The 24,484-nt window shown below is 40.0% G+C and overlaps 1 protein-coding gene across 3 annotated transcripts in view; it reads left to right on the forward strand.

Moving 5' to 3' along the window:
* Nucleotides 1-24,484, forward strand: part of PIGB (phosphatidylinositol glycan anchor biosynthesis class B) — a 36,451-nt gene that overhangs the window by 8,923 nt on the left and 3,044 nt on the right. For all 3 annotated transcript variants that reach the window (XM_030929731.1, XM_030929732.1, XM_010372560.2), the window contains 5 exons: nt 1,218-1,358; nt 10,449-10,500; nt 11,778-11,989; nt 12,902-12,966; nt 22,803-23,016. In XM_030929731.1, coding sequence (XP_030785591.1) covers nt 1,218-1,358; nt 10,449-10,500; nt 11,778-11,989; nt 12,902-12,966; nt 22,803-23,016 — 684 coding nt within the window. The remainder of the gene's footprint in view (nt 1-1,217; nt 1,359-10,448; nt 10,501-11,777; nt 11,990-12,901; nt 12,967-22,802; nt 23,017-24,484) is intronic.

Consider the following 24,484-nt stretch of genomic DNA (forward strand, 5'->3'; position numbering starts at 1 on the left):
GATCTAGTTAAAATTCTAGTATCCATTCTTCCTACACAAAAGGAGTAGGAAGTTAAAAGTTAGGAGGATCAAATCAAATAAGATCATTTCTGTCTTAGACTCTCTTAACTACAAGAAAAAGCATTCACTCAAGTTATGTATATGATGAGGACTTTATTATAAGACTAAAAGGGAAAATGGGCATCTCAAGCCTTGTGGCCAGGACTGGAAGAAAACTGTAGAATATCTCGGCCACACAAATGAATTGAAATGTTTTGCAGAATCCAAGGCAGTTTTGGGGAATGGGCCGTTTTGTTGTGCCTTTATATCCCAAAGAGCCTGTGAATCCTGCCTTAGTCTTCCATCATTTAGGGACTTAGCTAGTCTCTGTCCACTTCTGTTCTTCCTAGCAATTGCCCAAATTTCTCTGTATCTCATATTCAATTTCAGAGAATCTAATTAGGTCCATTAAATGTCATTGTCTCTATCTGGAGATAACTTTATTTCACACTAGCCAGCCTTAGATTGGTTACTTGGGCCCAGGTGCCATTCCCTAATTCAGTCAGGGAACGTCAGGAAGTGCAAGGGTCATGTGGTACAAAAGGACTGCTATATAAGCATTTTTCCTTGTATAAGCATGACAGATACTATTCCAGACCTGACAATAAAATGACATTTTGCACACTCCTTTAAGAAATGCAAGTATTGGCTGGGCACGGTGGCTCACGCCTGTAATCTCCACACTTTGGGAGGCCAAGACAGGTGGATCACTTGAGGTCAGGAGTTTGAGACCAGCCTGGCCAACATGGTAAAACCCCATCTCTACTAAAAATACAAACAATTAGCCGGGCATGGGGATTAGCCTGTAATCCCAGCACTTTAGGAGACCGAGGCGGGTGGATCACCTGAGGTCAGGAGTTTGAGGCCAGCCTGGCCAACATGGTGAAACCCCGTCTCTACTAAAAATACAAAAAATTAGCCAGGCATGGTGGCGGACACCTGTAATCCCAGCTACTTGGGGTGCTGAGGCAGCAGAATCACTTGCACCCAGGAGGCAGAAGTTGCAGTGAGCCACTGCACTCCAGCCTGGGTGACAGAGTAAGACTCTGTCTCAAAAAAAGAAAAAAAAAGTTCATATAGCTATTCATACCAAAAGGAAAATGTCAAATCACAGTGTAAGTAATAGATAACTTCAAGTTAATTTCCCACTTGTCTTATCACACATTTTCCTCTTACAGTGTCAAGTACTCATCCTTGGTGGCACTTGCCTTCATAATTCGTCCCACAGCTGTCATTCCCTGGACACCTTTGCTCTTCAGACATTTCTGTCAAGAACCAAGAAAGCTTGATCTTATTCTACATAATTTTTTACCTGTAGGGTAAGTGTGGCAATAATCCATCCATTAATTTTAGTAGCCTATAAATCACAGATTATGAACAAGATTTTATATCTTTCAGTTAATTATTTTATCTTCTAATGTCAATGAGCACTCTCAGTCCAAGGAAATAGAATATTGCAAAACTTATATTCTTATATTTATGATCCTGATTATAACTATTTTAATTTGCTTAACTGAGTGCTTTTGTAATTACTTCTAACTTAGTGCTTTCTGATGCTTTATTTCCTAAATATTTCTCAAATATATTTTAGAGATACTTGATGCTTTTACATTTGTATAAGGCTTTATAATTCATAATGTGTTTTCACATATTACCTCATAATTTTCATAATACTTCTATCTAGGCAATACATGTTTTTATTTTGTAGTAGAGAAAACAGGAGGCTGGGATAAATTAAAAATGTGTTAGTCAAAATCATTGACCTGGTTGCTGTACTGATATTGAAACCCAGGTCTTCTAACTACACTATGAGTGCCTAGGATCAGACATATCCCAAGTATCTAGTAGACTACCCCCAAATAATTATTTATTGAAGGGATGACTGCATTCTAACTCTTACAACAGTGATCTTTTTAATATACAATCATGCACCGCATAACGACATTTTGGTTAGCACTGGACTGCATTTATGACAGTGGTCCCATAAGATTAAATTACCATATTTTACTGTACTTTAGTTTCTCTGTTTGGCTATATATATTTTATATATATTTATTTATTTGAGACCGAGTCTCGCTCTGTCACCCAGGCTGGAGTGCAATGGCGCAATCTCACTGCACTGCAACCTCCGCCTCCCAGGTTCAAGTGATTCTCCTGCCTCAGCCTCCCAAACAGCTGGGATTACAGGCGCCTGCCACCACGCCCAGCTAATTTTTTTTATTTTTAGTAGAGTTGGGGTTTCACCATGTTGGCCAGCTACTCTCAAACTCCTGACCTCAGGTGATCCGCCCACCTTGGCCTCCCAAAGTGCTGGAAATACAGGCATGGGCCACCATGCCCAACCTGTTTAGCTATAGTTAGATACACAGATACATAGCATTGTGTTACGATTGCTTACAATATTCAGTATAGTACCATGCTGTATAGGTTTGCAGCCTAGGAGCCGTAGGCTATACCATATAGCCTAGATGTCTGTAAGCTGTACCATCTAGGCTTGTGTAAGTGCACTCCATGATGTTTGCACAGTGATGAAATTGCCTAATGATGCAGTTCTCACAATGTATCCCCATTGTTAAGTAATGCATGACTGTACTAGTATTCACTAGTCACAAGTATTTTTCGGGTAGCAATCTGAAAGGACTAAATTATCTTGCGTCTCTGTTGCTACTGTTGTCGTTTCTCAGGTGTATTAATAACATTGCATTAAATGTATTCATTCATTCAGGAAGTATTTAATCCTACTATGTGCCAGGCAGTGTTCCAAATGTAGGAGATGCATCAGTTTAACCACAAAAAGTACCTGCCTTCATGAAGTTTACATTCTAGTAGGGAGAGACAGACAGCTAAAAAGATAAGAATAAATATATATTTGTCAAGTGATGGTAATACAGGGAAAAATAATTGTGGCATAAGGAGGATAGAATGCCAGTGCTTGGGGTAACAGTGGAGCTGTTATTTTTAAATAAGGTGGTTGGGAAAGATCACCATGTAAGGTGACACTGGAGCCAAAACTTAAAGGAGTTGAGAGAGTGAACCATGTAGTTACTTGATGAGAGAATATTCCAGGCAAAAGGACCAGCCAAGTACTAAGTATGTTGGGCATGTTCAAGGAACAGCAAGGAGACTGATGTGGCTAAAAGAGAGTGAGCTTGGGAGAATGGAATAATGAGGTCGGAGAGATAGCAGGGGCACAGTTCATATCGGCTTTGACACTGAGGGAGATAGAAAGCCTTTTTAATCTCAGCAGCAGCATGATAATAACTTACTCATTTAACAAGCATTTAACCTACTTTGTATCCAGCATTTGATAATTCAGAGGTGAGTAAGATACAGTGTCTGCTCTCAAAGTCAAAGTCTGTGGGGGAAAAAGATATAACAATACAGATGCTCCTTGACTCGGGGTTACATCCTGATAAACTCATTGCAGTTTGAAAATATAAGTCAGGCAAGGCACAGTGGCTCACACCTGTAATCCCAGTGCCTTGGGAGGCCAGGAGTTCAAGAACAGCCTGAGCAACATAATGAGACCCCATCTCAACAAAAAAACATTTAAAAATTGGCCAAGTATAGGTGGCACTAGGCACGCCTGTGGTCCTAGCTACTTGGGAGGCTGAGGCAGGAGGATCCCTTCAACCCAGGAGTTCAAGGTTGCAGTGAGCTATGATCATTCCACTGCACTCCAGCCTGGGAAACACAGTGATAACCTGTCTCTAAACAAAATAAATAAAAAAGAAAATATTCTACATTAAAAGTGCACTTAACACATCTAACGTACTGACTATCACAGCTTAGCCTATCATAAACATGCTCAGAACATTTACCTTAGCCTACAGTTGGGCAAAATCATCTAACACAAACCCTATTTCATAATAAAATATTTGAATATCTCATATAATTCATTGAATACTGTACTGAAAGGGAAAAACAGAATGGCTATGTGGGTACCATTTTAAAGTTAAAAAATCGTAGGTTGAATCATCATCAGTTAGGGATTGTAATTCTTACCCAGTGATTTAAAGGGTTCCAGTGGTCGGGTGTGGTGGCTCATGCCTGTAATCCCAGCACTTTGGGAGACTGAAACAGGCACATCACCTGAGGTCAGGAGTTCAAGACCAGCCTGGCCAATATGACGAAACCCCGTCTCTACTAAAAATGCAAAAAAATTAGCTGGGCATTGTGGCGCATGCCTGTAATCCCAGCTACTTGGGAGGCTGAGGCAGGAGAACACTTGAACCCCAGAGGTAGAGGTTGCAGTGAGCCAAGAATGCACCACTGTACTCCAGCCTGTGTAACAGAGCGAGGCTCCATTTCAAAATAAAAATAAAAAATAAAGTATTCTAAGTTAGATATAACAAAATTCTGCAGAAGAATAGAAAGTAATCTAATTCTGCTTGCAGAGGGAATATTAGTAGAAGCCTTATAAAGTGGGTGGTGTTTCAAGTAACATCAGGGTGAACATGAATTTGTCATGCATGGAGAATGAGCTCACTTAAAGCTGAAAAAGCCTAAAGGAACCTTTTCACATAGATCAGATGCTTGCTTTGTTTATTCTGAAGTGAAATATAGAAAAGAACAAATGAGATAATGCACGTGAAAATATTCTGAAGTTGTGCAGTATAGAACAAATGTCAATCACAGTCCTAATTAGTCTTATATTCAAGTCCTTTGATGCACAGAGTTGGCTTCAGACTTGAATGATGTAACAACCTTTTACATATTTAGCACCCTTTAAAAATAGTCAGTTACATATCCAAACAGTAATAGTGTCTCTAAATATACAGAAAAATATTGAATTCGTCTTAGGAAAAATTCTAATATATGTGGACCAATTTTTGTTTACTTTTTACATGGCCTTGAGAATTTGGGATATCATTTTGTCATTTTGTAAAATCCAAAATACTTCAATTGCCTTCCAGCTGCCACACTATCTCACCAATGATTGACAAGACAGGAATGACTATAGGTCTTACAGCCATTCCCAAAATTAAGAAGACAATATTATAAACAACTTTTTGCTAATAAACTTGACAAATGAACACATTTCTAGAAAAATGCAACTTACCGGCCGGGTGTGGTGGCTCAAGCCTGTAATCCCAGCACTTTGGGAGGCCGAGACAAGCGGATCACAAGGTCAGGAGATCGAGACCATCCTGGCTAACACGGTGAAACCCCGTCTCCATTAAAAAATACAAAAAAAAAAAAACTAGCCGGGCGAGGTGGCGGGCGCCTGTAGTCCCAGCTACTGGGGAGGCTGAGGCAGAAGAATGGCGCAAACCTGGGAGGCGGAGCTTGCAGTGAGCTGAGATCCGGCCACTGCACTCCAGCCCGGGCGACAGAGCGAGACTTCGTCTCAAAAAAAAAAAGAAAAAAAAAGAAAAATGCAACTTACCAAAACTGACAGGAGAATTAGAAAATCTGAACAGTACTATATATATTAAAGAAATTTAATTTGTAATTAAGATCTTCAAAGAAAGATGCATCAGGTTCAAATGGCTTCATTGGCAAATTATTCCATACCTTTAAGAAAGAAGAAACATCAGTTCACATGAACTATTCCACAGAATGGAAAAAGAAAAACATTTCCCAGTTCTTTTCATGACAATAGCATATTCTCGATACCAAAATCTAACAAGGACATTACAAGAAAGGTCAATTATAAACCAATGTTTCTCATGACTGTGAATGCAAAAATCCTGAAGAAATATTAGTAAACTGAATCCATACAATATTTAAAAGAATACATGACATCCAAGATTGGGTTTGTTCCAAGAATGTAATATTTGATATTTGAAAATCAGTCAGTATGATTCATGACATCAAGAGAATAAAGGAGAAAAATAATATGGCTTTCTTAATAGACACACAGAAAGCATATGATGAAACTAAAGGCCTAGTCATGATTGTCAGGGAGGGGGAAGACAACCCTTAGAAAACAAACTGTGGAAAGGGACTGATTCATACGACAGTTTCTATAAAAACTTTACAGAAAAATCGTGCTTAGTGTGAACATATTGAAACCCTTTCCCTTGAGATTGGGAAAGATACAAGGATGGTTATTATCTCCACTCCTGTTCAACAGTATCCATCCTATCTAGTGCAATAGGACAAGAAAAGCGAGTTAATGGTAGAAGGGAAGAAATAAAACTCTGTGACTTTGTATCATGATTGTATATGTAGAAAATTCAAAAGAATCTGAAGATAAACTATTAGATAAGTAGACAAATGAAGCATGCTCACTAGATACAGGGTCCATATACAAATATTAATTGCACTTGAATATTAAACCAGTGGGTAAAAGTTTGAAGAATAGTTACATAGTTCCAAAGTATCTTCCACAAGAGACCTATTAATTACAAATGATAATTTTATAGCAGAGAAACTTGGGAGACATACCTTAACTAGGTGACTGAAGTTAACATTGCTAGTAATAGGACAAGTCAATATTGTGAGATGCTTGATCTGAGGCACTGAGAAAAACATCCCTTCACTTGGGTGGTGTTAACTGTCAAAATGCATAACCTGAATCTAATCGTGAGAAAACATCAGATAAACCCAAATTGAGGTGCATTACGACCACGCCCGGCCTGTAATAAGTCTTAATATCTAGTAGTGTAGGCCAGGGAGCCACCATGCTCATCCTGTAATAAGTCTTAACATCTAGTAGTGTAGGCCGGGCGCAGTGGCTTACGCCTGTAATCCCAGCACTTTGAGAGGCCAAGGTGGGCGGATCACCTGAGGTCAGGAGTTCAAGACCAGCCTGGCCAACATGGCGAAACCCCATCTCTACTAAAAATACAAAAACTAGCTGGGCGTGGTGGCGGGTGCCTATAGTCCCAGCTACTCGGGAGGCTGACAGGAGAATCGCTTGAACCCAAGAGGCGGAGGCTCCAATGAGCCAAGATCGTGCCACTGCACTCCAGCCTGGGCGACAGAGTGAGACTCTGTCTCAGAAAAAAAAAAAAAGGACTTATTACAAAGCTATAGTAGTTAAGACAACTTAGAATTAGAATTAGTGCAAGGTAAAACAAATAGATCAGTGGAACAGAATATGGTCCAGCAGCATACAAACATATGCAGTCACTTTATGAGGAAGGTGATACTGTAGTACAGTAAGGAAGGGATAGTTTTCTTTTTTCTTTTCTTTTTTTTTTTTTTTTTTTTTGATTTTTTTTGTTTTTGAGACAGAGTCTTACTCTGTCGCTCAGGCTGGAGTGCAGTGGCGCAATCTCGGCTCACTGCAACCTCCGCTACCTGGGTTCAAGCGATTCTCCTGCCTCATCCTCCCGAGTAGCTGGGATTACAGGCACCTGCCATCACACCTGGCTAATTTTTGTATTTTTTTTTTAGTAGACACGGGGTTTCACCATGTTGGCTAGGCTGGTCTTGAACTCCAACCTTGTGATCCACTCGCCTCGGCCTCCCAAAATGCTGGGATTACAGGCATGAGCCACCAAGCCTGGCCTTGGATAGTCTTTTCAATAAATACATAGTTGGCTATCCATATGGAAAAAAAAAAAAATCTTGACTCCTACCTTCCCAGCATAAGCAAAAATGAAAAACAGAAAAGCAAAAAACTCCAAGGGAATTATAGATCCTGATGTAAAGGTAAAACAGTGGTGGTTGTGCAAGATATGACAGAATATCCTCATGATCTTGAGGCAGGCAAAACTTTCCTAAATAGACGATAAGTACTAACTATAAAGAAAAAGATAGATACATTTGAATATATTAAAATTAAAGACTTTTGTTCATCAGATTCACCATTAAGAGTGAAAAAGCATGGCCGGCGCGGTGGCTCACACCTGTAATCCCAACACTAGGAGGCCAAGGCAGGTGGATCACGAGGTCAGGAGATCGAGACCATCCTAGCTAACATGGTGAGACCCTGTCTCTACTAAAAATACAAAAAATTAGCCAGGCGTGGTGGCAGGCGCCTGTAATCCTAGCTACTCAGGACGCTGAGGCAGGGGAATTGCTTGAACCTGGGAGGTGGAGCTTGCAGTGAGCTGAGATCATGCCACTGCGCCACTGTACTCCAGCCTGGGCAACAGAGCGAGACTCCGTCTCAAAAAAAAAAAAAAAAAGTGAAAAAGCAAGCTACAGATCAGAAGAAGATGCTATAATACATGTAACCAACTAAACCCTTACATCCAGATTATATATAAAACTTGTAAAAATGTATAAGAAAAAGATAACTCATAGAAAAATGACTGAAAAGATTTCATCAGGTACTTCAAAAAATATTAAAATGGCCAATAAGGATAAAGAGATTCATCTCATTTGTTATTAGGAAATACAAAGTAAAACCACCATGAAATACTACTATACTATACATCCACCCAAATGGCTAGTATGATGTGGAACTTATATATTCCTGTCGGAATGCAAACTAATAACTACTTTGGAAAACTTTTAAATATTTACAAAAGCTAAATAAATACATAGTTGCACTTATAACTTAGGACAGGGGTCCCCAGTCCCAAGGCTGTGGACTGGCACCAGTCCATGACCTCTTAGGAACTGGACTGCACAGCAGGAGGTGAGCAAGCAAGCATTACTGCCTGAGCTCCACCTCCTGTCACATTCTTATAGAAGTGTAAACCCTATTGTGAACTGCACATACAAGGGATCTAGATTGTGCCCCGTATGAACATCTAATAATGTCCAGTGATCTGAGGTGGAACGGTTTCATCCAGAAACCATGCCCCACTCCCACCCCCGCAACCTGTTCATGGAAAAACTGCCTTTCAAGAAACCAGACCCTGGTGCCAAAAAGGTTAGAGACCACTACCTTAGGGCCCACCAATTCCAATCCTAGGTATATGTCTAACAGAAATGCATATATATGGATACCAAAAGATGTGTAAAAGAATGTTCATTGCAGCACTATTCACAATAGCTGAAAATGGAAGCATAGTGTCCATCAACAGAAGGAATACATACAGTGTGGTATACATAGTTACAATACACAGTATTGTAAATGAATGAACTACAGCATGCAAAAAAACTTGGTTCAATCTCACAAGCATAATGACTAAAGGAATTTGGATATGAGTACATATGGTATGATTCTATTCTTATAAAATTCAAAAAAAGATAAAACTCATCTGTTCTGTCAGAAATTAGGATAGTGGTTATCTTTGGGAAGCGGAAGGGTTACCTTTGGGTTACTTTTGGGGATGGGGTAGGGACTGATTGATTGGAGGGATAAGGGGGTGCTGCTAATACTCTTTATCCCGCTCTGTATGGCAGTTACACAGTTGTGTTCATATAGTGATGATTCATAGAGCATTATCCTCATAGCATATTTTTCTGTATATGTGTTTGTGGTAGGCAGTCACTGAGATGGCCTCCAATGATCTCATCCTTCTGCTGTTCATGTCTTTGTATAATCCCCTCCCCTTGAACATGGGCTAGATTTGTGGACTCAATTCTAATATGTAGAATACAGCAGAAGGGATGGGATATCATTTACAAGACTGGGTTATGAAAAGATATGGTGGCCAGGCACAGTGGCTTACATCTGTAATCCCAGCATTTTGGGAGGCCAAGGTGGAAGTATTGCTTGAGCCCCAGAGTTTGAGACCAGTTGGATAATATAGTGAGACCCCATCTCTACAGAAAATCCAAAAATTATCCAGTCATGGCAGCACACACCTGTAGTCCTAGTTACTTGGGAGGCTGAGGTGGGAGGATCACTTGAGCCCGGGAGGTCAAGGCTGCAGTGAGCCATAATCACACACTACTGCATTCCAGCCTGGGTGACAGAGCAAGACCCTGTCTCTAAAAAAAAAGAAAAGAATAAATAAATAAATAAGACTATGGCTTCCATCTTGGGTGCCTGTCTTACTCACTCTTGGCTGACTTACCCTGGGTTAAGCCAGTTATTATGTCATGAAGCAGCCTTAAGGAGACGGCCATATGTTGAGGAACTTAGCCCAATCAGCAACCATGTGAGCAAGTCTGGAAGCTGATCTCTCCACTCACAATTGAACCTTCACATGAAACTGTAGCCCCTGCTAAGAGCTTGACTACAATTCATGAGAGACCTCGAGCCAGAGGCACACAGCTAAGCAACACCTAGGTTCTTGATCCCCAGGAACTATGAAATGGTAAATATTCATAGTTTAAGTTAACAAGTTTTGGGGTAATTTGTTACACCGCAGTAGTCTTTCAATCATCTTTATATTAATATATTTTTACAATATTAATTGATTTAATTATGTAATCTTATCTACTGATCTTTATCAACAGATACCTTTCAAAATGTGTAAATCCATATTCAGCTGGTGAAACTGTAAAGCATTTTTATAGTGGCTTTTGATGCAAGGCACGTACACAGCCATATGCTAATAGTGGATTTTCAGCAAGCTGCAAATGTGAATCACTATTCTATTTTTGTTTTTCAGCTTTGCTACTTTGAGTTTGTCTCTGATGATTGATCGTATTTTTTTTGGCCAAGTAAGTAAAAGTATATTAAGCTAACAGCTATTTTTATTTTTAATCCATTAATACTTTAGAACAAACAATTTTTTAAATGATATGAGATACACTACAAAAGACTTCTAGGCATATCCTAATAAGCCTTTGGTTCAATTTGTTGTGCTTTCTACATAAAAGAATTAGTATTCCTAGTTAATATTCAGGAGAGTACATTTTAAGGCAGGGAATTATTAAATGAGCACTGAATGTTACTTGTTGTTGCTGTTTGTCATTATTGTCAGCTTTGTGCTGTAATTCAAATTGTAATGTTTTCAAAGCTTTATCTTAACAGGTAATGTGATATTGTAAGGTACCACACACAGTCCGAAAAATTTGTCTAGTATCCTCCTTATCTCTAACTAGATATAAAACTTGGATGGAACTGGAGGCCATTATTCTAAGTGAAATAACTCAGGAATGGAAAGCCAAATATCATATGTTCTTACTTATAAGTGGGAGCTAAGCTATGAGGATGCAGAGACATCAGAATGATAGAATGGACCCTGGGGACGCAGGGTGGCGAAGGGTGGGAGAGGCGTGAAAAATAAGAGAGTACATATTGGGTACAGTGTACATTGCTCCGGTGATGAATGGACTAAAATCCTAGAAACCACCTCTGAAGAACTTATTCATGGAATCAGAAGCCATCTGTGCCCCAAAAACTGTTGAAATAAAAAAAAAACTTAGATTGCTAAAATGTAAGTTTGAATCTCACTTTGAATCTCAAAAACCTAGTTTTACAAATTAACAAAGAACACATTAATACTTAAAGAAGAAAAAATAACAAGAAGGATTTCATGTAGTCATTAGTCAAAATTATTAGGTCGGGCGCGGTGGCTCACGCCTGTAATTGCAGCACTTTGGGAGGCCAAGGCGGGCAGATCACAAGGTCAGGAGATCGAGACCATCCTGGCTAACACAGTGAAACCCCATCTCTACTAAAAATATAAAAAATTACCCAGGCATGGTGGCGGGTGCCTGTAATCCCAGCTACTCAGGAGGCTGAGGCAGCAGAATGGTGTGAACCTGGCAGGCAGAGCTTGCAGTGAGCCGAGATTGTGCCACTGCACTCCAGCCTGGGCAACAGGGCGAGACTCTGTATCAAAAAAAAAAAAAAAAAATTATTAATGTAAACTATTGCCTGGTTTTAAGACTTCAGTTCTGATTTAATGTCAAAATTGTGTCAGTTCCCTAATGCCAAACATTACTACTTGGCACTAACACATTTCTATTTATTTTTCCTTCAACTGTGCCAGTGGACTCTGGTTCAATTTAATTTTTTGAAATTTAACGTGCTGCAGAATTTGGGAACATTTTATGGTTCTCATCCATGGCACTGGTACTTCAGTCAAGGATTTCCAGTTATCTTGGGTACTCACTTACCCTTCTTTATTCATGGCTGCTATCTAGCACCAAAGAGACACCGGATACTTTTGGTGACTGTGCTATGGACACTGCTTGTTTATAGGTAAGATTTTATTTGTTCAAAGGCTAAAACGTTTTATGTTACCGAGAAATCAAATCAAATTCTTCAAAAAGTAAACTTTATTTTTTGGAGGTGCCATTAACTTTTGTTAGTGGGAATTATCTTAGAAGATACAAGTAGTAGTAATTATGGAAGCACTAGAGTGAATACTTTAGATATGTAGTTTGCTTAATAAGGATTACACTCAATTTTTAAGAACTTGGACTAATTTTTTTGCTTTAAAAAAAAAAAAGGCACAGTTGCTCATGCCTATAATTTCAATACTTTGGAAGGCCAAGGTGGGAGGATTGCTTGAAGCAAGGAGTTCATGACCAGCCTGAGCAACATAGCAAGACCCCCTCTCTGAAAAAAATTTAAAATTATCAGGGCATGATGGCATGTGCCTGTAGTCCTAACTATTTGGGAAGCTGAGGCAGAAGGACTGCTTGAGCCCAGGAATTTAAGGTTGCAGTGAGCTATGATTGTGCTACTGCATTTCAGTTTAGGTGACAAAACAAGATCCAGTCTCAGTCAATCAGTCATCAATCAATCAGTCAATACCACCAAAATTTTAAATTGAAGGACCACGGAAATACATTCTAAAATAAAAATGATGTATCCTTGTTCCAAATTTGACTAATTTTACTTACTTGGATAGAAATAGAAATCCCGTTTTTAGAATGTAACTGTACTCTGTAATTTCAAATTGACATCATATTTTATGATTAGTTTTACCATATCATAATCACCTTATAACTAAAAAATAAGACTAATTCCTGAAGCAAGAAATTCAGTCTGAGTACTTAGAAAATAAACAGATCAAGTTAAATATGTTTTATATTAAATACATTACTTTCTCAATGCATCATATAACATGATAATTAATATTTTTAATAATATTTCTTTTTATTATAGCATGTTGAGCCACAAAGAATTCAGGTTTATTTATCCAGTTTTACCATTCTGTATGGTGTTCTGTGGTAAGTACTTTTGTTATAGAAAATAAATTATATAGAAATAGTCCAAAGACAACACATTCTCATTAAACTATTTTTATTTTCAACTAGGTTAATAAGGAATTACTTAATTACAGATTAATTATATGACTGCAATATTCCCTTTTTGTAGTCCAAATATCTTTTTTCCTATATCCTCTAAAGTGAGATAAAAACATAAAGATCCTAGCCCAGTGCAGTGGTGTGCACTTATAGTCCCAGCTACTCAGAAGCCTGAGGCAGGAGGTTCGCCTGAGTCCAGGAGTTTGAGACCAGCCTCGGTAATATGGCAAGTCCTTCTCTCAAAAAACAAACAAACAAAAAACCCACATAAATATCCAATACCCAAAGCAGTTTTTGGTGGTGGTGTTTCTATTCGGTGGTATTGTTTCTCACTAAAACGTAAAGTTAATGTCTGTTTTAGATTAGCTATTTTAAGTTTAGGGTTAAACTGTAAGGGTCTTCATTTTCACAAAGGAAAAATGTATTTATTGCTGTTGAAACTAGTTTTTAATGCTTTTACACACAAAACATTTACACCTTTAAAACTCTAAGGCATATGCAATTATTATTATTATTATTTTAGATGGAGTCTCGCTCTGTCACCCATGCTGGAGTGCAGTGGCACTATCTCGGCTGACTGCAACCTCCACTTCCTGGGTTCAAGCAATTCTCCTGCCTCAGCATCCCTGGTAGCTGGGATTACAGGCATGCAACACCATGCCGAGCTAATTTTTGTATTTTAAATAGAGACGGGGTTTCACCATGTTGGCCAGGCTGGTCTTGAACTCCTGACCTCAGGTGATCCACCCACCTCAGCCTCCCAAAAGTGCTGGGATTACAGGCGTGAGCGACTGCACCCAGCCTGGCATATGCAATTTTTTAAGTAATTAACTCCTGATTTTATTTCAGGCCTTTTCTCCATTTTTCCACAGTCTTAACATGTATTTTTTTTGTCACTTACAAAAATTCTTACATGACTCAATTCAGGAAAATCTGGGTTTTTACATTGGTTGGTTTGGAAAAATTATGAATTGAAACTTTATTAACTTCAAGTTTAATTCGGAATAAATGACTGTTGGCTTCCTTCAAATATTAAGACCTTAAAAAAAAATCACGTTGGGAGAGAAGAAATGACTAGCCAATTGAACTGGAGGCTGGAAAAAACCTAGGGAGTTACAGTTTTCAAACTTATTTTTTACTTAAAAAAAAAAAAGAAAAACATTGAGTCAAGCAGTGTTTGACCAAGTATACATCAACTCCTACAGATCTGAGATGTATAATCTCTTCGATTTAAGGAGATAAACATACAAATATAAAATCAAACATAAAAATCTGTATTTTTGATACATCTGAAGTTCTGAAACCAAAGCCTCAGTCTGTCATTACTTTACACTCTAACCATATACAAACGCAGGCACATACAGAAATATAGACATCTAACAGCTATTTGGCAAGCCTTAAGAATAGCTGGCCCCATTTGCCAGAGGAAATCTGTTCATAAATCACTATTCAGATGTTAAAATGGTTTTTGTTTTGTTGGGTTTTTTTTACAGCCACTTGAGTGTGTGTTATAATTAAGCATTGCCAGAGTACAGAGGCAAATGTTTTTGTGTGCCTGGAGGGGATAGGGAGGTTGGTTAGTAACTTGGTTTGATTTCTGTTTTCATAAACCAGATTTTTCCGGCATTCCTCCTCTGTGTCCTGTTTCTTTACCAAGTATTTACACGAAGACTGAGTTGTCTGAATCCTCATTCCCAGTCTAAAAGATTGAATCTTTAAGTGGCAAGATCCTTGTAACCAGGGCCTTTTCCCAGTTTTTTGAGATAAAATGCTGATGAGGGGTAAAGAGATCCCCTTCTAATAGGTGAGAATCACCCCTTCTTCCATTCTCTGTCTACTTAGAGGGATTCTTAAAAGACAGCGACCTAGAAAACCCCTTGATCTCCTCACAGGATGCATTCTTTTCCTCCACCCCCTACCTAAGGTTCTAGAGTGAGTCAAAAAACTGATTCCTAGGAGATTTGCACTTCCCCTAACAGTCAGAGCTCTTTAATGCCAAGAGGTTCCAACAGTAGGATCAACTCTGTCTAGTGATCTCACCTAGACAGAATCTTCGGACATTTAGAACAGTTCTCTTTGGAGCTCTTGATGTTTTAGAGACCTAGTTTGAATCTTTCCTAACTACTTGAAATTTTGAGTTATACCACAAATTTCAGCCATATGCTGCTTTTGTGTGACTTGTTTTAACCTATTTTTATATAAACATGACAACTCTATCAGCCATTGCTGTGTAAAAGGCTACCTCAAAACTGTAGTGGCTTGAAACTCCATTTATTATTATTTGCAGGTCTACATTTCTTTTTTTTTTTTTTGAGACGGAGTCTTGCTCTGTCTCCCAGGCTGGAGTGCAGTGGCCGGATCTCAGCTCACTGCAAGCTCCTCCTCCCGGGTTTACGCCATTCTCTCGCCTCAGCCTCCCAAGTAGCTGGGACTACAGGCGCCCGCCACATCGCCCGGCTAAGTTTTTGTATTTCTTTAGTAGAGACGGGGTTTCACCGTGTTAGCCAGGATGGTCTCGATCTCCTGACCTCGTGATCCGCCCGTCTCGGCCTCCCAAAGTGCTGGGATTACAGGCTTGAGCCACCGCGCCCGGCCAGGTCTACATTTCAACTGAGCAGTTCTCATCTCCACTGAGCTCACTTAAACAAACGTCATCAGCTGCAGTTTGGGTAGATACCTCTGTTGACCTAGGCTGGGCTCTCATGTCTGGGGTTCATCTAGCTGTAGGCCAAGTCTTCTCAGCTCTTCTGAGTTTTCTCTTCCTCCAACAGGCTAGCTAGGGCTTGTTCACTTGGCGTAGGCCGTGTTCCAAGAGAGGGAGCAAATATGCAAGACCCTTTGAGACAAGCGCTTGGAATTTGCACACTGTCACTTCTACCACATTCTTTTCATCAAAGCAAGTCACTGGGCCAGGTCAGATTCAAGAGGTGGGGAAATAAATGCTAACCTCATAGTGGAATGGGACACAGGAAGAAAAATAATTGCAGCTGTTTTTTCAATCTACAGTAACTTCTCTTGCCTAATTTGAATTTCCCTTACTCCTATAAAATAGGACTCAACTCTAGAAAATATATTTTGTGACTGGCTCTCATCTTTAGTGAATTGTTTAACAATGTGCCTCAGTTTCCTTATCTGTAAAAGAAAGGTGATATTTTAGCAACACTAATTCGGTTCTTAGATTGAATCTCTCACTTGTGCTGATAGAGTTCAGCACCCACTACTGATTCTGAGTTGAGTGTCTGCTTATCTGTTTTTACCACAGTGGTGGCTAATATAGACTTCTCTCTTACTGGGCCACTTTGTTTTTCCATATTCTTATCTTTTTTTTTTTTTTTTTTTGAGACAGAGTCTCACTCTGTCGCCCATGCTGGAGTGCAGTGGCACAATCTCGGCTCACTGCAACCTCTGCCTCCTGGGTTCAAGAGATTCTCCTGCCTCAGCCTCCAGAGTAGCTGGAATTACAGGCCCACGCCACCACAGCCAGCTAATTTTTGTATTTTTAGCAGAGATGGGGCTTGACCATGTTGACCAGGCTGGTGTCGAACTACTGACCTCAGGTGATTCACCTGCCTTGGCCTCCCAAACTGCTGGGATTACAGGCGTGAGCCACCACACCTGGCCCCATATTCTAATCTTTTTATCAAAATTGCATATGTACATTATTTCAGAAGACCTTCCACAAGGAATTTTTAAAAAAAATTGTTCCCCTGCTCTCCCTTCTATTTCCTCTCTCCAAAAACAATCACTTACACATTCTTTCAGCTGGTTATTTTGGTATCTACCTCAATATCTCTATAACACTTATAATGCCACTTAAAGGTCTTTGTTTTAGGCATTAACTATTGAATTCTATCGAAGATGAAAAGATGGCTTTACTTCCTTAACAAGGTAGCAACATAAAATTCTTCCTGGCCAGCTGCCAGTGGCTGACGCCTGTAATCCTAGCACTTTGGGAGGCTGAGGTGGGTGGATCACCTGAGGTCAGGAGTTTGAGACCAGCCTGGCCAACAGGGTGAAACCCTGTCTCTACTAAAAATACAAAAATTAGCCGGGTGTGGTGGCACGCGCCTGTAATCCCAGCTACTCGGGAGGCTGAGACAGGAGAATCACTTGAACCCTGGAGGTGAAGGTTGCATTGAGCCAAGATCGGCACCACTGCACTCCCACCTGGGTGACAGAGCGAGACTGTCTGAAAAAAAAAAAAAAAAAAAAATTCTTCTTGATACCTTAATCTGTGCCCAGTACCCTGATTATGGTTAATAGTTCAAAGTCTCTCTTTCCCAGCCTCATTCTACTGTATGTCCCATTCCAGAATTGAACCACCTTTTGTTGTTCTCATCTAAACACTGAAACTAAGCTTTCTCAAAGAGTATTTAAAAATAGAAACAATAATTCAGATCTCTCTCTAATTGGTAAAATGTGATAGGGATTTTTTTTCTTAACATTAGGTTTCCTGATAATTCTTGTCAAAACCAGGATGGAAACAGTAATGTACAGTCTCAGATACTCCCATCCTCTCTATTACTATGAACCTTACCTTGGTAAGAAGGAACTTATTAGTCATTGCTGGAAATTACAGAGTGCCACACTGGATATCCAAAATTTTAGAAGTGTGTATATCAAGCTAAATAATATGTGATGCTTAAGAGATATGGCTTTATAAAGGAACCATCTCATGAAGTATCTTCTTATATGCTCAGGTTTTTAGATTTTATCCTGAAGAGTAGTCAACTGAGACGTAATGGATTGTAAACATTTCTGTAACAGTAATCTGATGAACATGATCTGTTAGGAGCCCAGTGTTTCTTTTTATTATGAAAATAAATGCGGATGGTACAAAAACAATTAGTGTGCCATCCTCAAGTCATCTGGCCCCATTCCCCAGAGGTAACTATTGTTATCACTTTCTTAAGCAGCTCTTCCAGAAATGTTCTGTATACCCACTTTCGGTTATCTTTTTGTAGGCCCAGATAATAGGAGCAAATTAAGTATTTAGGGATGATGTTTAGCATCCAGTTGGCAATGGGTTATTACTATGTGACAGGAAGGGACCTATACTTTAGTCACTGGGGTACATACAAAGTCTTAAATCTTCAGTGATTGGGATTCACATCATTTACATGGTGGGGATGATCACTTTCTGAAGCTAGGTCATTTGAGGGTGGATTATTTCAGTGAGAACTGCATCTCCAAATTTTTGCATGCCATTAATTAGACTTACTGGACATCACCTACTGGAATCTTGTTCATTTGTTTTAAATATTGATGAAACAGAACTACTTGTCTATAACAAAACGATGGACCTTAGACTTCTCTTGTGGTTCACTCAGTCTAGCATTGGAACTGGAAAATCTTTCCAACCCTTCCCTTTAGCAACTCATTTCTGAAATTCCCTTTGGAAGCTTTCAGTGCCACAAGGTTTAAAAACCCCTCAGAGGCCTTAAATTCAGGACTCTTAATACTCTAAAGTTAGGTTCTTTTCTAACATGTGCACAAGTCATTTGATGAGAACTGAAGTTATAAAGATATTTTCTTTATATGTCAAATGCTTAGTAATGCTTATAGGATGCTAAACATGTAAATAAAGGCAGTTCTGGCTGGGTGCTGTGGCTCACACCTGTAATCCCAGAACCTTGGGAGTCTGGGGCGGGCAAATCACCTGAATTTGAGACCAGCCTGGCCAACATGGGGAAACCCCATCTCTACTAAAAATACAGAAATTAGCCGGTCATGGCGGCAGACACCTGTAATCCCAGCTACCCGGGAGGCTGAGGCAGGATAATCACTTGAACCCAGGAGATGGAGGTTGCAATGAGCCAGTTTGCCACTACACTCCCGCCTGGGTGACAGAGCAAGACTCTGTCTCAAAAAATAATAATAATATAAAAATAGTTCTATTTTAAATAAGGCTTTATCCCCAAACTTCATTTTTAAGTTGGAACCCTGAAATGTTTTCTTAGAAATAATACTGTGACATGTAGTAAGGCTCCCAGAATATTCCACAAAAGCTCCTCTGATCCATAATACTGTTGAAGACAATTTTGAATGGCAACTGTTTCAGTATCCACTGTCCCCAAGAAAACTAAGCTATCACCTGACTCTCTCTGGCAGTGTTCAGCTGTTCCTTCTCTTCCCAGCATTTTCTTTGTATTACTTCTCTAAGTAATACGGAGATTCACTTCTCACTAAAATGATCCGTCCTAAAATGAGCTAAGCGGCCGGGCGCGGTGGCTCAAGCCTGTAATCCCAGCACTTTGGGAGGCCGAGACGGACGGATTGCGAGGTCAGGAGATCGAGACCATCCTGGCTAACACGGTGAAACCCCGTCTCTACTAAAAATACAAAAAACTAGCCAGGCGAGGTGGCGGGCGCCTGTAGTCCCAGCTACCCAGGAGGCTGAGGCAGGAGAATGGCGTGAACCCGGGAGGCGGAGCTTGCAGTGAGCTGAGATCTGGCCACTGCACTCCAGCCTGGGCGACAGAGCAAGACTCCGTCTCAAAAAAAAAAAAAAAAAGAGCTAAGCTCAGAGAGTTAAAGTCACCATCATGTAAGGGAAGCATTACCTAACTTAAAGAGACGCCCTGTCTCACCAGTACTGAAGATGCTAGAAACACAAGCATGTTATCTTCCAGCATTCTACCCACAGTGCTATTTTCACAGTCTTGATCACCAAGTATTCTCATTTTGTATCACCCACCTGTATTATTGTATTCCTAGTGCCATCGTTTTTTTTTTTTTTTTTTTCTTTTTTTTCCTTTTTTTGAGACAGCATCTTGCTCTGTCACCAGGCTGGAGTGCAGTGGCGCGATCTCAGCACACTGCAACGTACGCCTCCCAGGTTCAAGTGATTCTCCTGCTTCAGCCTGCCTCAGTTGGGACTACAGGTGCATACCTCAGCCTGCCTCCTGCCTCAGCTGGGACGACAGGCATGCGCCTCCACACCCAGCTAAATTTTGTATTTTTAGTAGAGATGGGGTTTTACCATGTTGGCCAGAATGGTCTCAATCTCTTCATCTCGTGATCTGCCCACCTTGGCCTCCCAAAGTGCTGGGATTACAGGCATGAGCCACTGCGCCTGACCCAGTGCCACAGTTTCTAATAAAAATTTCCAACATTTAATGAATGAACAAATTATTATTTTGAGACAGAGTCTCGCTCTGTCGCCCAGGCTGGAGTGCAGTGGCGCGGTATCAGCTCACTGCAAGCTCCGCCTCTGACTCTCCAGTAGCTAGCTGGGACTACAGGGACCCGCCACCACGCCCAGCTAACTTTTTTTTGTATTTTTAGTAGAGACGGAGTTTTACCCAAAGTGCCGGATTATAGGCGTGAGCCACCGCGCCTGGCCTTGAATGAACAAATTATTAATAAGTGAATCACTTTACACATGCTTACCTTATAAGTATCTTCAAATAATTGAGAACAAACCGTATCTTCTAGGGCCTTGCTGTAGGATGGGCTTGCTGTAGTTTGGATGTTTGTCTCCCAAACCTTGTGTTGAAATTTGATCCCCATTGTTGGAGGTGGGACAACGGGAGGTGCTTCGATCATGGGGTTGGAGCCTTCACGAATGGCTTGGCACCACCCTGGGGTAATACGTGAATTCTCCTTATATTAGGTTTCCTGAGTTCCCCCGAGTGCTGGCTGTTAAAAAAGAGCCTGGCACCTTCCACTTTCTTGCTTCTGCTCTCTCACCATGTGATCTCTGCACACAATGACTCCCCTGCACCTTCTGCCATGAGTGGAAGCAGCCTGAAACCCTCACCAGGAGATGCTGGTGCCATGCTTGTACAACCTGCAGGACCATGAGCCAAGTAAACATCTTTTCTTTATAAATTGGCCAGCCTCAGGTATTCCATTATAGCAGAATAGACAAAGACAAGGCTTTAATGTGGCTTTTTGTATTTGAGCCTACTAAAGTAGGTGTTGTTTTAGCCTACCACCCAAGTCAAGTGCTTCAGCTTATGCTTGGGGATCTGCTGGATCTGACTGGGGTTATTACAGATGGTTGAACTTTTAGAATCCTATTTTATTTATTTATTTTGAGACAGAGTTTCGCTGTGTTGCCCAGACTGGAGTGCAGTGGCACTATCTCAGCTCACTGCAATCTCTGACACCACGCCCGGCTAATTTTTATATGAGATAGGGTTTCACCACGTTGGCCAGGTTGGTCTTGAACTCTTGACCTCAAGTGATCCGCCTGCCTTGGCCTCCCAAAGTACTGGGATTACAGGTGTGAGCTACTGCACCTGGCCCTATTTTATTCATTTTTATTTTCATAAAAATGAAAATAAAAAGTCAGGGTGTCACCCAAGCTGGAGTGCAGTGGCGTGATCATAGCTCACTGTCCCCTCAAACTCATAAGCACAGATGAACCTCCTGCCTCAGCCTTCCCAGTAGCTGGAACTACAGGTGCGCACTATCACGCCTGGGTAATTTTTTTTTATTTTTGTAGAGATGGAGTCTCACTATGTTGCCTAGGCTGGTCTTGAACTCCTGGCCTCAAGCAATCCTCTCATCTCAGCTATTTTATTTCAAATAAAGCTAATTGCAATTATCATTTTTTTTAGTAGGCTCCTCATTTTACCATTTCAAACATCTTATAAATGTAGATTTAAGTGATAGGCTTAGTTTTCTTACTCTTGCTACATTTTTCACCATACCACTTTTCAGATTACTTAATCAGAACTATTTCAAGTAGATTAAAAAGCACTAGGTGACATGGATATGTGATATTCCAACTCATGAGTTATGAACCGTGATGTCATTAACATATTTATAGGAGGAACAAAATAAAATACACTGCCTTGGCCCCATTGAGTATTGTACTAACATTTTGGGCAAACCAAGGTTTGGATGAAGAATACCCAAGTTCAAAAAAACTATTATCTAGTTCTATAAAAAGAGTATATGTAAATTATGAACAAAATGTCATGCTTACTAATAAGCTTAATCTTTTCCAGTGGAAAGGCTTGTTCTTGGTATTCTCAGTAGATCCTAATATGTCCATTAACAGTGGCTGTTGCTGAAGAAAAGGACTATCAGAGGGGAGAGAGACTTTTACTTATCCTTTTATACCCTTCTATTCATTCAACTTGGTTTTTTCCTTTGGTTTTTTGTTGTTTTGCCCCACAGAATAATCACTTTCATAAATCAAAAAAGAAAAATTGTTCAGCATCTCCAAATTGCCTGACTGTAGTGGGAAAAAAAAATTTCCCACTGCAGTGGGGAAAAAAAAGTAAGACATAGCACTCAGATACTTATGGAAAATCTCTCAGGTGCCCAATGGCTTATTTTCCTAAGAGGACACATTATTGAAACTCATATTACACACTAAAATACCAATTATTAGTGCTTGGGAGATTTAAGAGGTAGGTAAATGGAATAATTAAAAGTCCTATTTATTTAGCAACTACTGTGTACCAGGGCAGGCACTGGACATTTTTTTCTAACACTTGAAAAAGGTACTATTATCCAAATGATCAGCAAAGTAAAACAACTTGTGCTGGAATTCAAATCTGGACCTGTTAGACTCCATTACCGTAACCTTCCTACTATACCTCAATACCTTTTACTAGAAAAAGTCAAGACCTAGATGACAATAGTAGTGAATGGTCAGAGATGTGACTTACTGCTTATGTCTTATTTGTCGTAACAGTATTACAATTTATGTTATTTCCATTAAAAATTACAGATGTATTTGCAGTTAACATAACAAAAGATTGTCAGTGTTAAGGTTCAATATGTCTATCTTCATATAGGATACTCACTAACCCACCTGAAAACATGGAAGAAACCAGCTCTGAGTTTCCTGTTTTTATCAAATTTGTTCCTCGCCCTTTATACTGGTTTAGTTCATCAACGAGGTACTCTTGATGTCATGAGTCACATTCAAAAAGTTTGTTACAACAATCCCAATAAATCTTCAGCTTCAATATTTATAATGATGCCTTGCCACTCTACTCCTTATTACAGGTAATAACAGATGTTCCACTATATGCTGTTAAGAAACTGAAACTGACTACTTTAAAATTCCCTGTCAGATTCCTGGATTTGAATTAATTGGTCATTGATCAAATGGTAAATTTTAAACTCCCACTCATATTTATTCACTGATGGATTTTATTTTATTTTATTTATTTATTTTTTTTTTTTGAGACGGAGTCTCGCTCTGTCGCCCAGGCTGGAGTGCAGTGGCGCGATCTCGGCTCACTGCATGCTCCGCCTCCCGGGTTCACGCCATTCTCCTGCCTCAGCCTCCCGAGTAGCTGGGACTACAGGCGCCCACCACCTCGCCCGGCTAGTTTTTTTGTATTTTTTTAGTAGAGACGGGGTTTCACCGTGTCAGCCAGGATGGTCTCGATCTCCTGACCTCGTGATCCGCCCGTCTCGGCCTCCCAAAGTGCTGGGATTACAGGCTTGAGCCACCGCGCCCGGCCTTCACTGATGGATTTTAAAAACCACTTGAACTGTGTCAAAGAAAACCTTTTAAATAAACTTTATTATTCTTTAAAAACAATTTACTTAATTCTGATTTAAATCAGTATAAAACAATTTGTAGGTATTTGATAGTCTTCTTAGTAAAGAAACTTATGTATTACTTACCTTACTACAGATCTCTGTGATACATCTTTACACAATCTGAATTAAACTTAAAACATAGATTTTAGTCCAGATCTAATACTGGACTATTGCCCTCATCTTAAACTAGAATTTTTTTTTTTTTTTTAGACAGAGTTTCACTCTTGTTGCCCAGGCTGGAGTGCAATGGCACAATCTTGGCTCGCTGCAACCTCTGCCTCCTGGGTTCAAGTGATTCTCCTGCCTCATCCTCCTGAGTAGCTGGGATTACAGGCATGCGCCACCATGCCTGACTAATTTTGTATTTTTAGTAGAGACGGGGTTTCTCCATGTTGGTCAGGCTGATCTCGAACTCCTGACCTTGGGTGATCCGCCCACCTCAGCCTCCCAAAAGTGCTGGGATTACAGGCGTGAGCCACCACGCCCAGCTTTAAACTAGATTTTTAATCTCTTTGGACATCAGTTGTCTCACCTATAAAAATTAGGGAATGCGACTAGATGATATTCTAATGCTTGAATTAAGTGTTTCTGGGAAATAAACTAAAATTGCCTCAACTATATATGGCCTTTAAAAAGACATCCGTTTGGTCCTGTGCTTGTATTTCAGGAAGCTGTATTAGTTACCAATTACCCAATAATGGTACAGGGGCAAAGGACCCAGATTTCCTATGGAAAATTATATACCAGGCTGGGCGTGGTGGCTCACGCCTGTAATCCTAGCACTTTGTGAGGCTGAGGCAGGCAGATTGCCTGAGTTCAGGAGTTTGAGACTAGCCTGGGTTACATGGTGAACCCCTGACTCTACTAAAATACAAAAAAAAATTAGCCAGGTGTTGTCGTGCATGCCTGTAGTCCTAGCTAC

The sequence above is a fragment of the Rhinopithecus roxellana genome, chromosome 5 (assembly GCF_007565055.1).
Source record: "Rhinopithecus roxellana isolate Shanxi Qingling chromosome 5, ASM756505v1, whole genome shotgun sequence".
NCBI classification, from domain to species: domain Eukaryota; kingdom Metazoa; phylum Chordata; class Mammalia; order Primates; family Cercopithecidae; genus Rhinopithecus; species Rhinopithecus roxellana.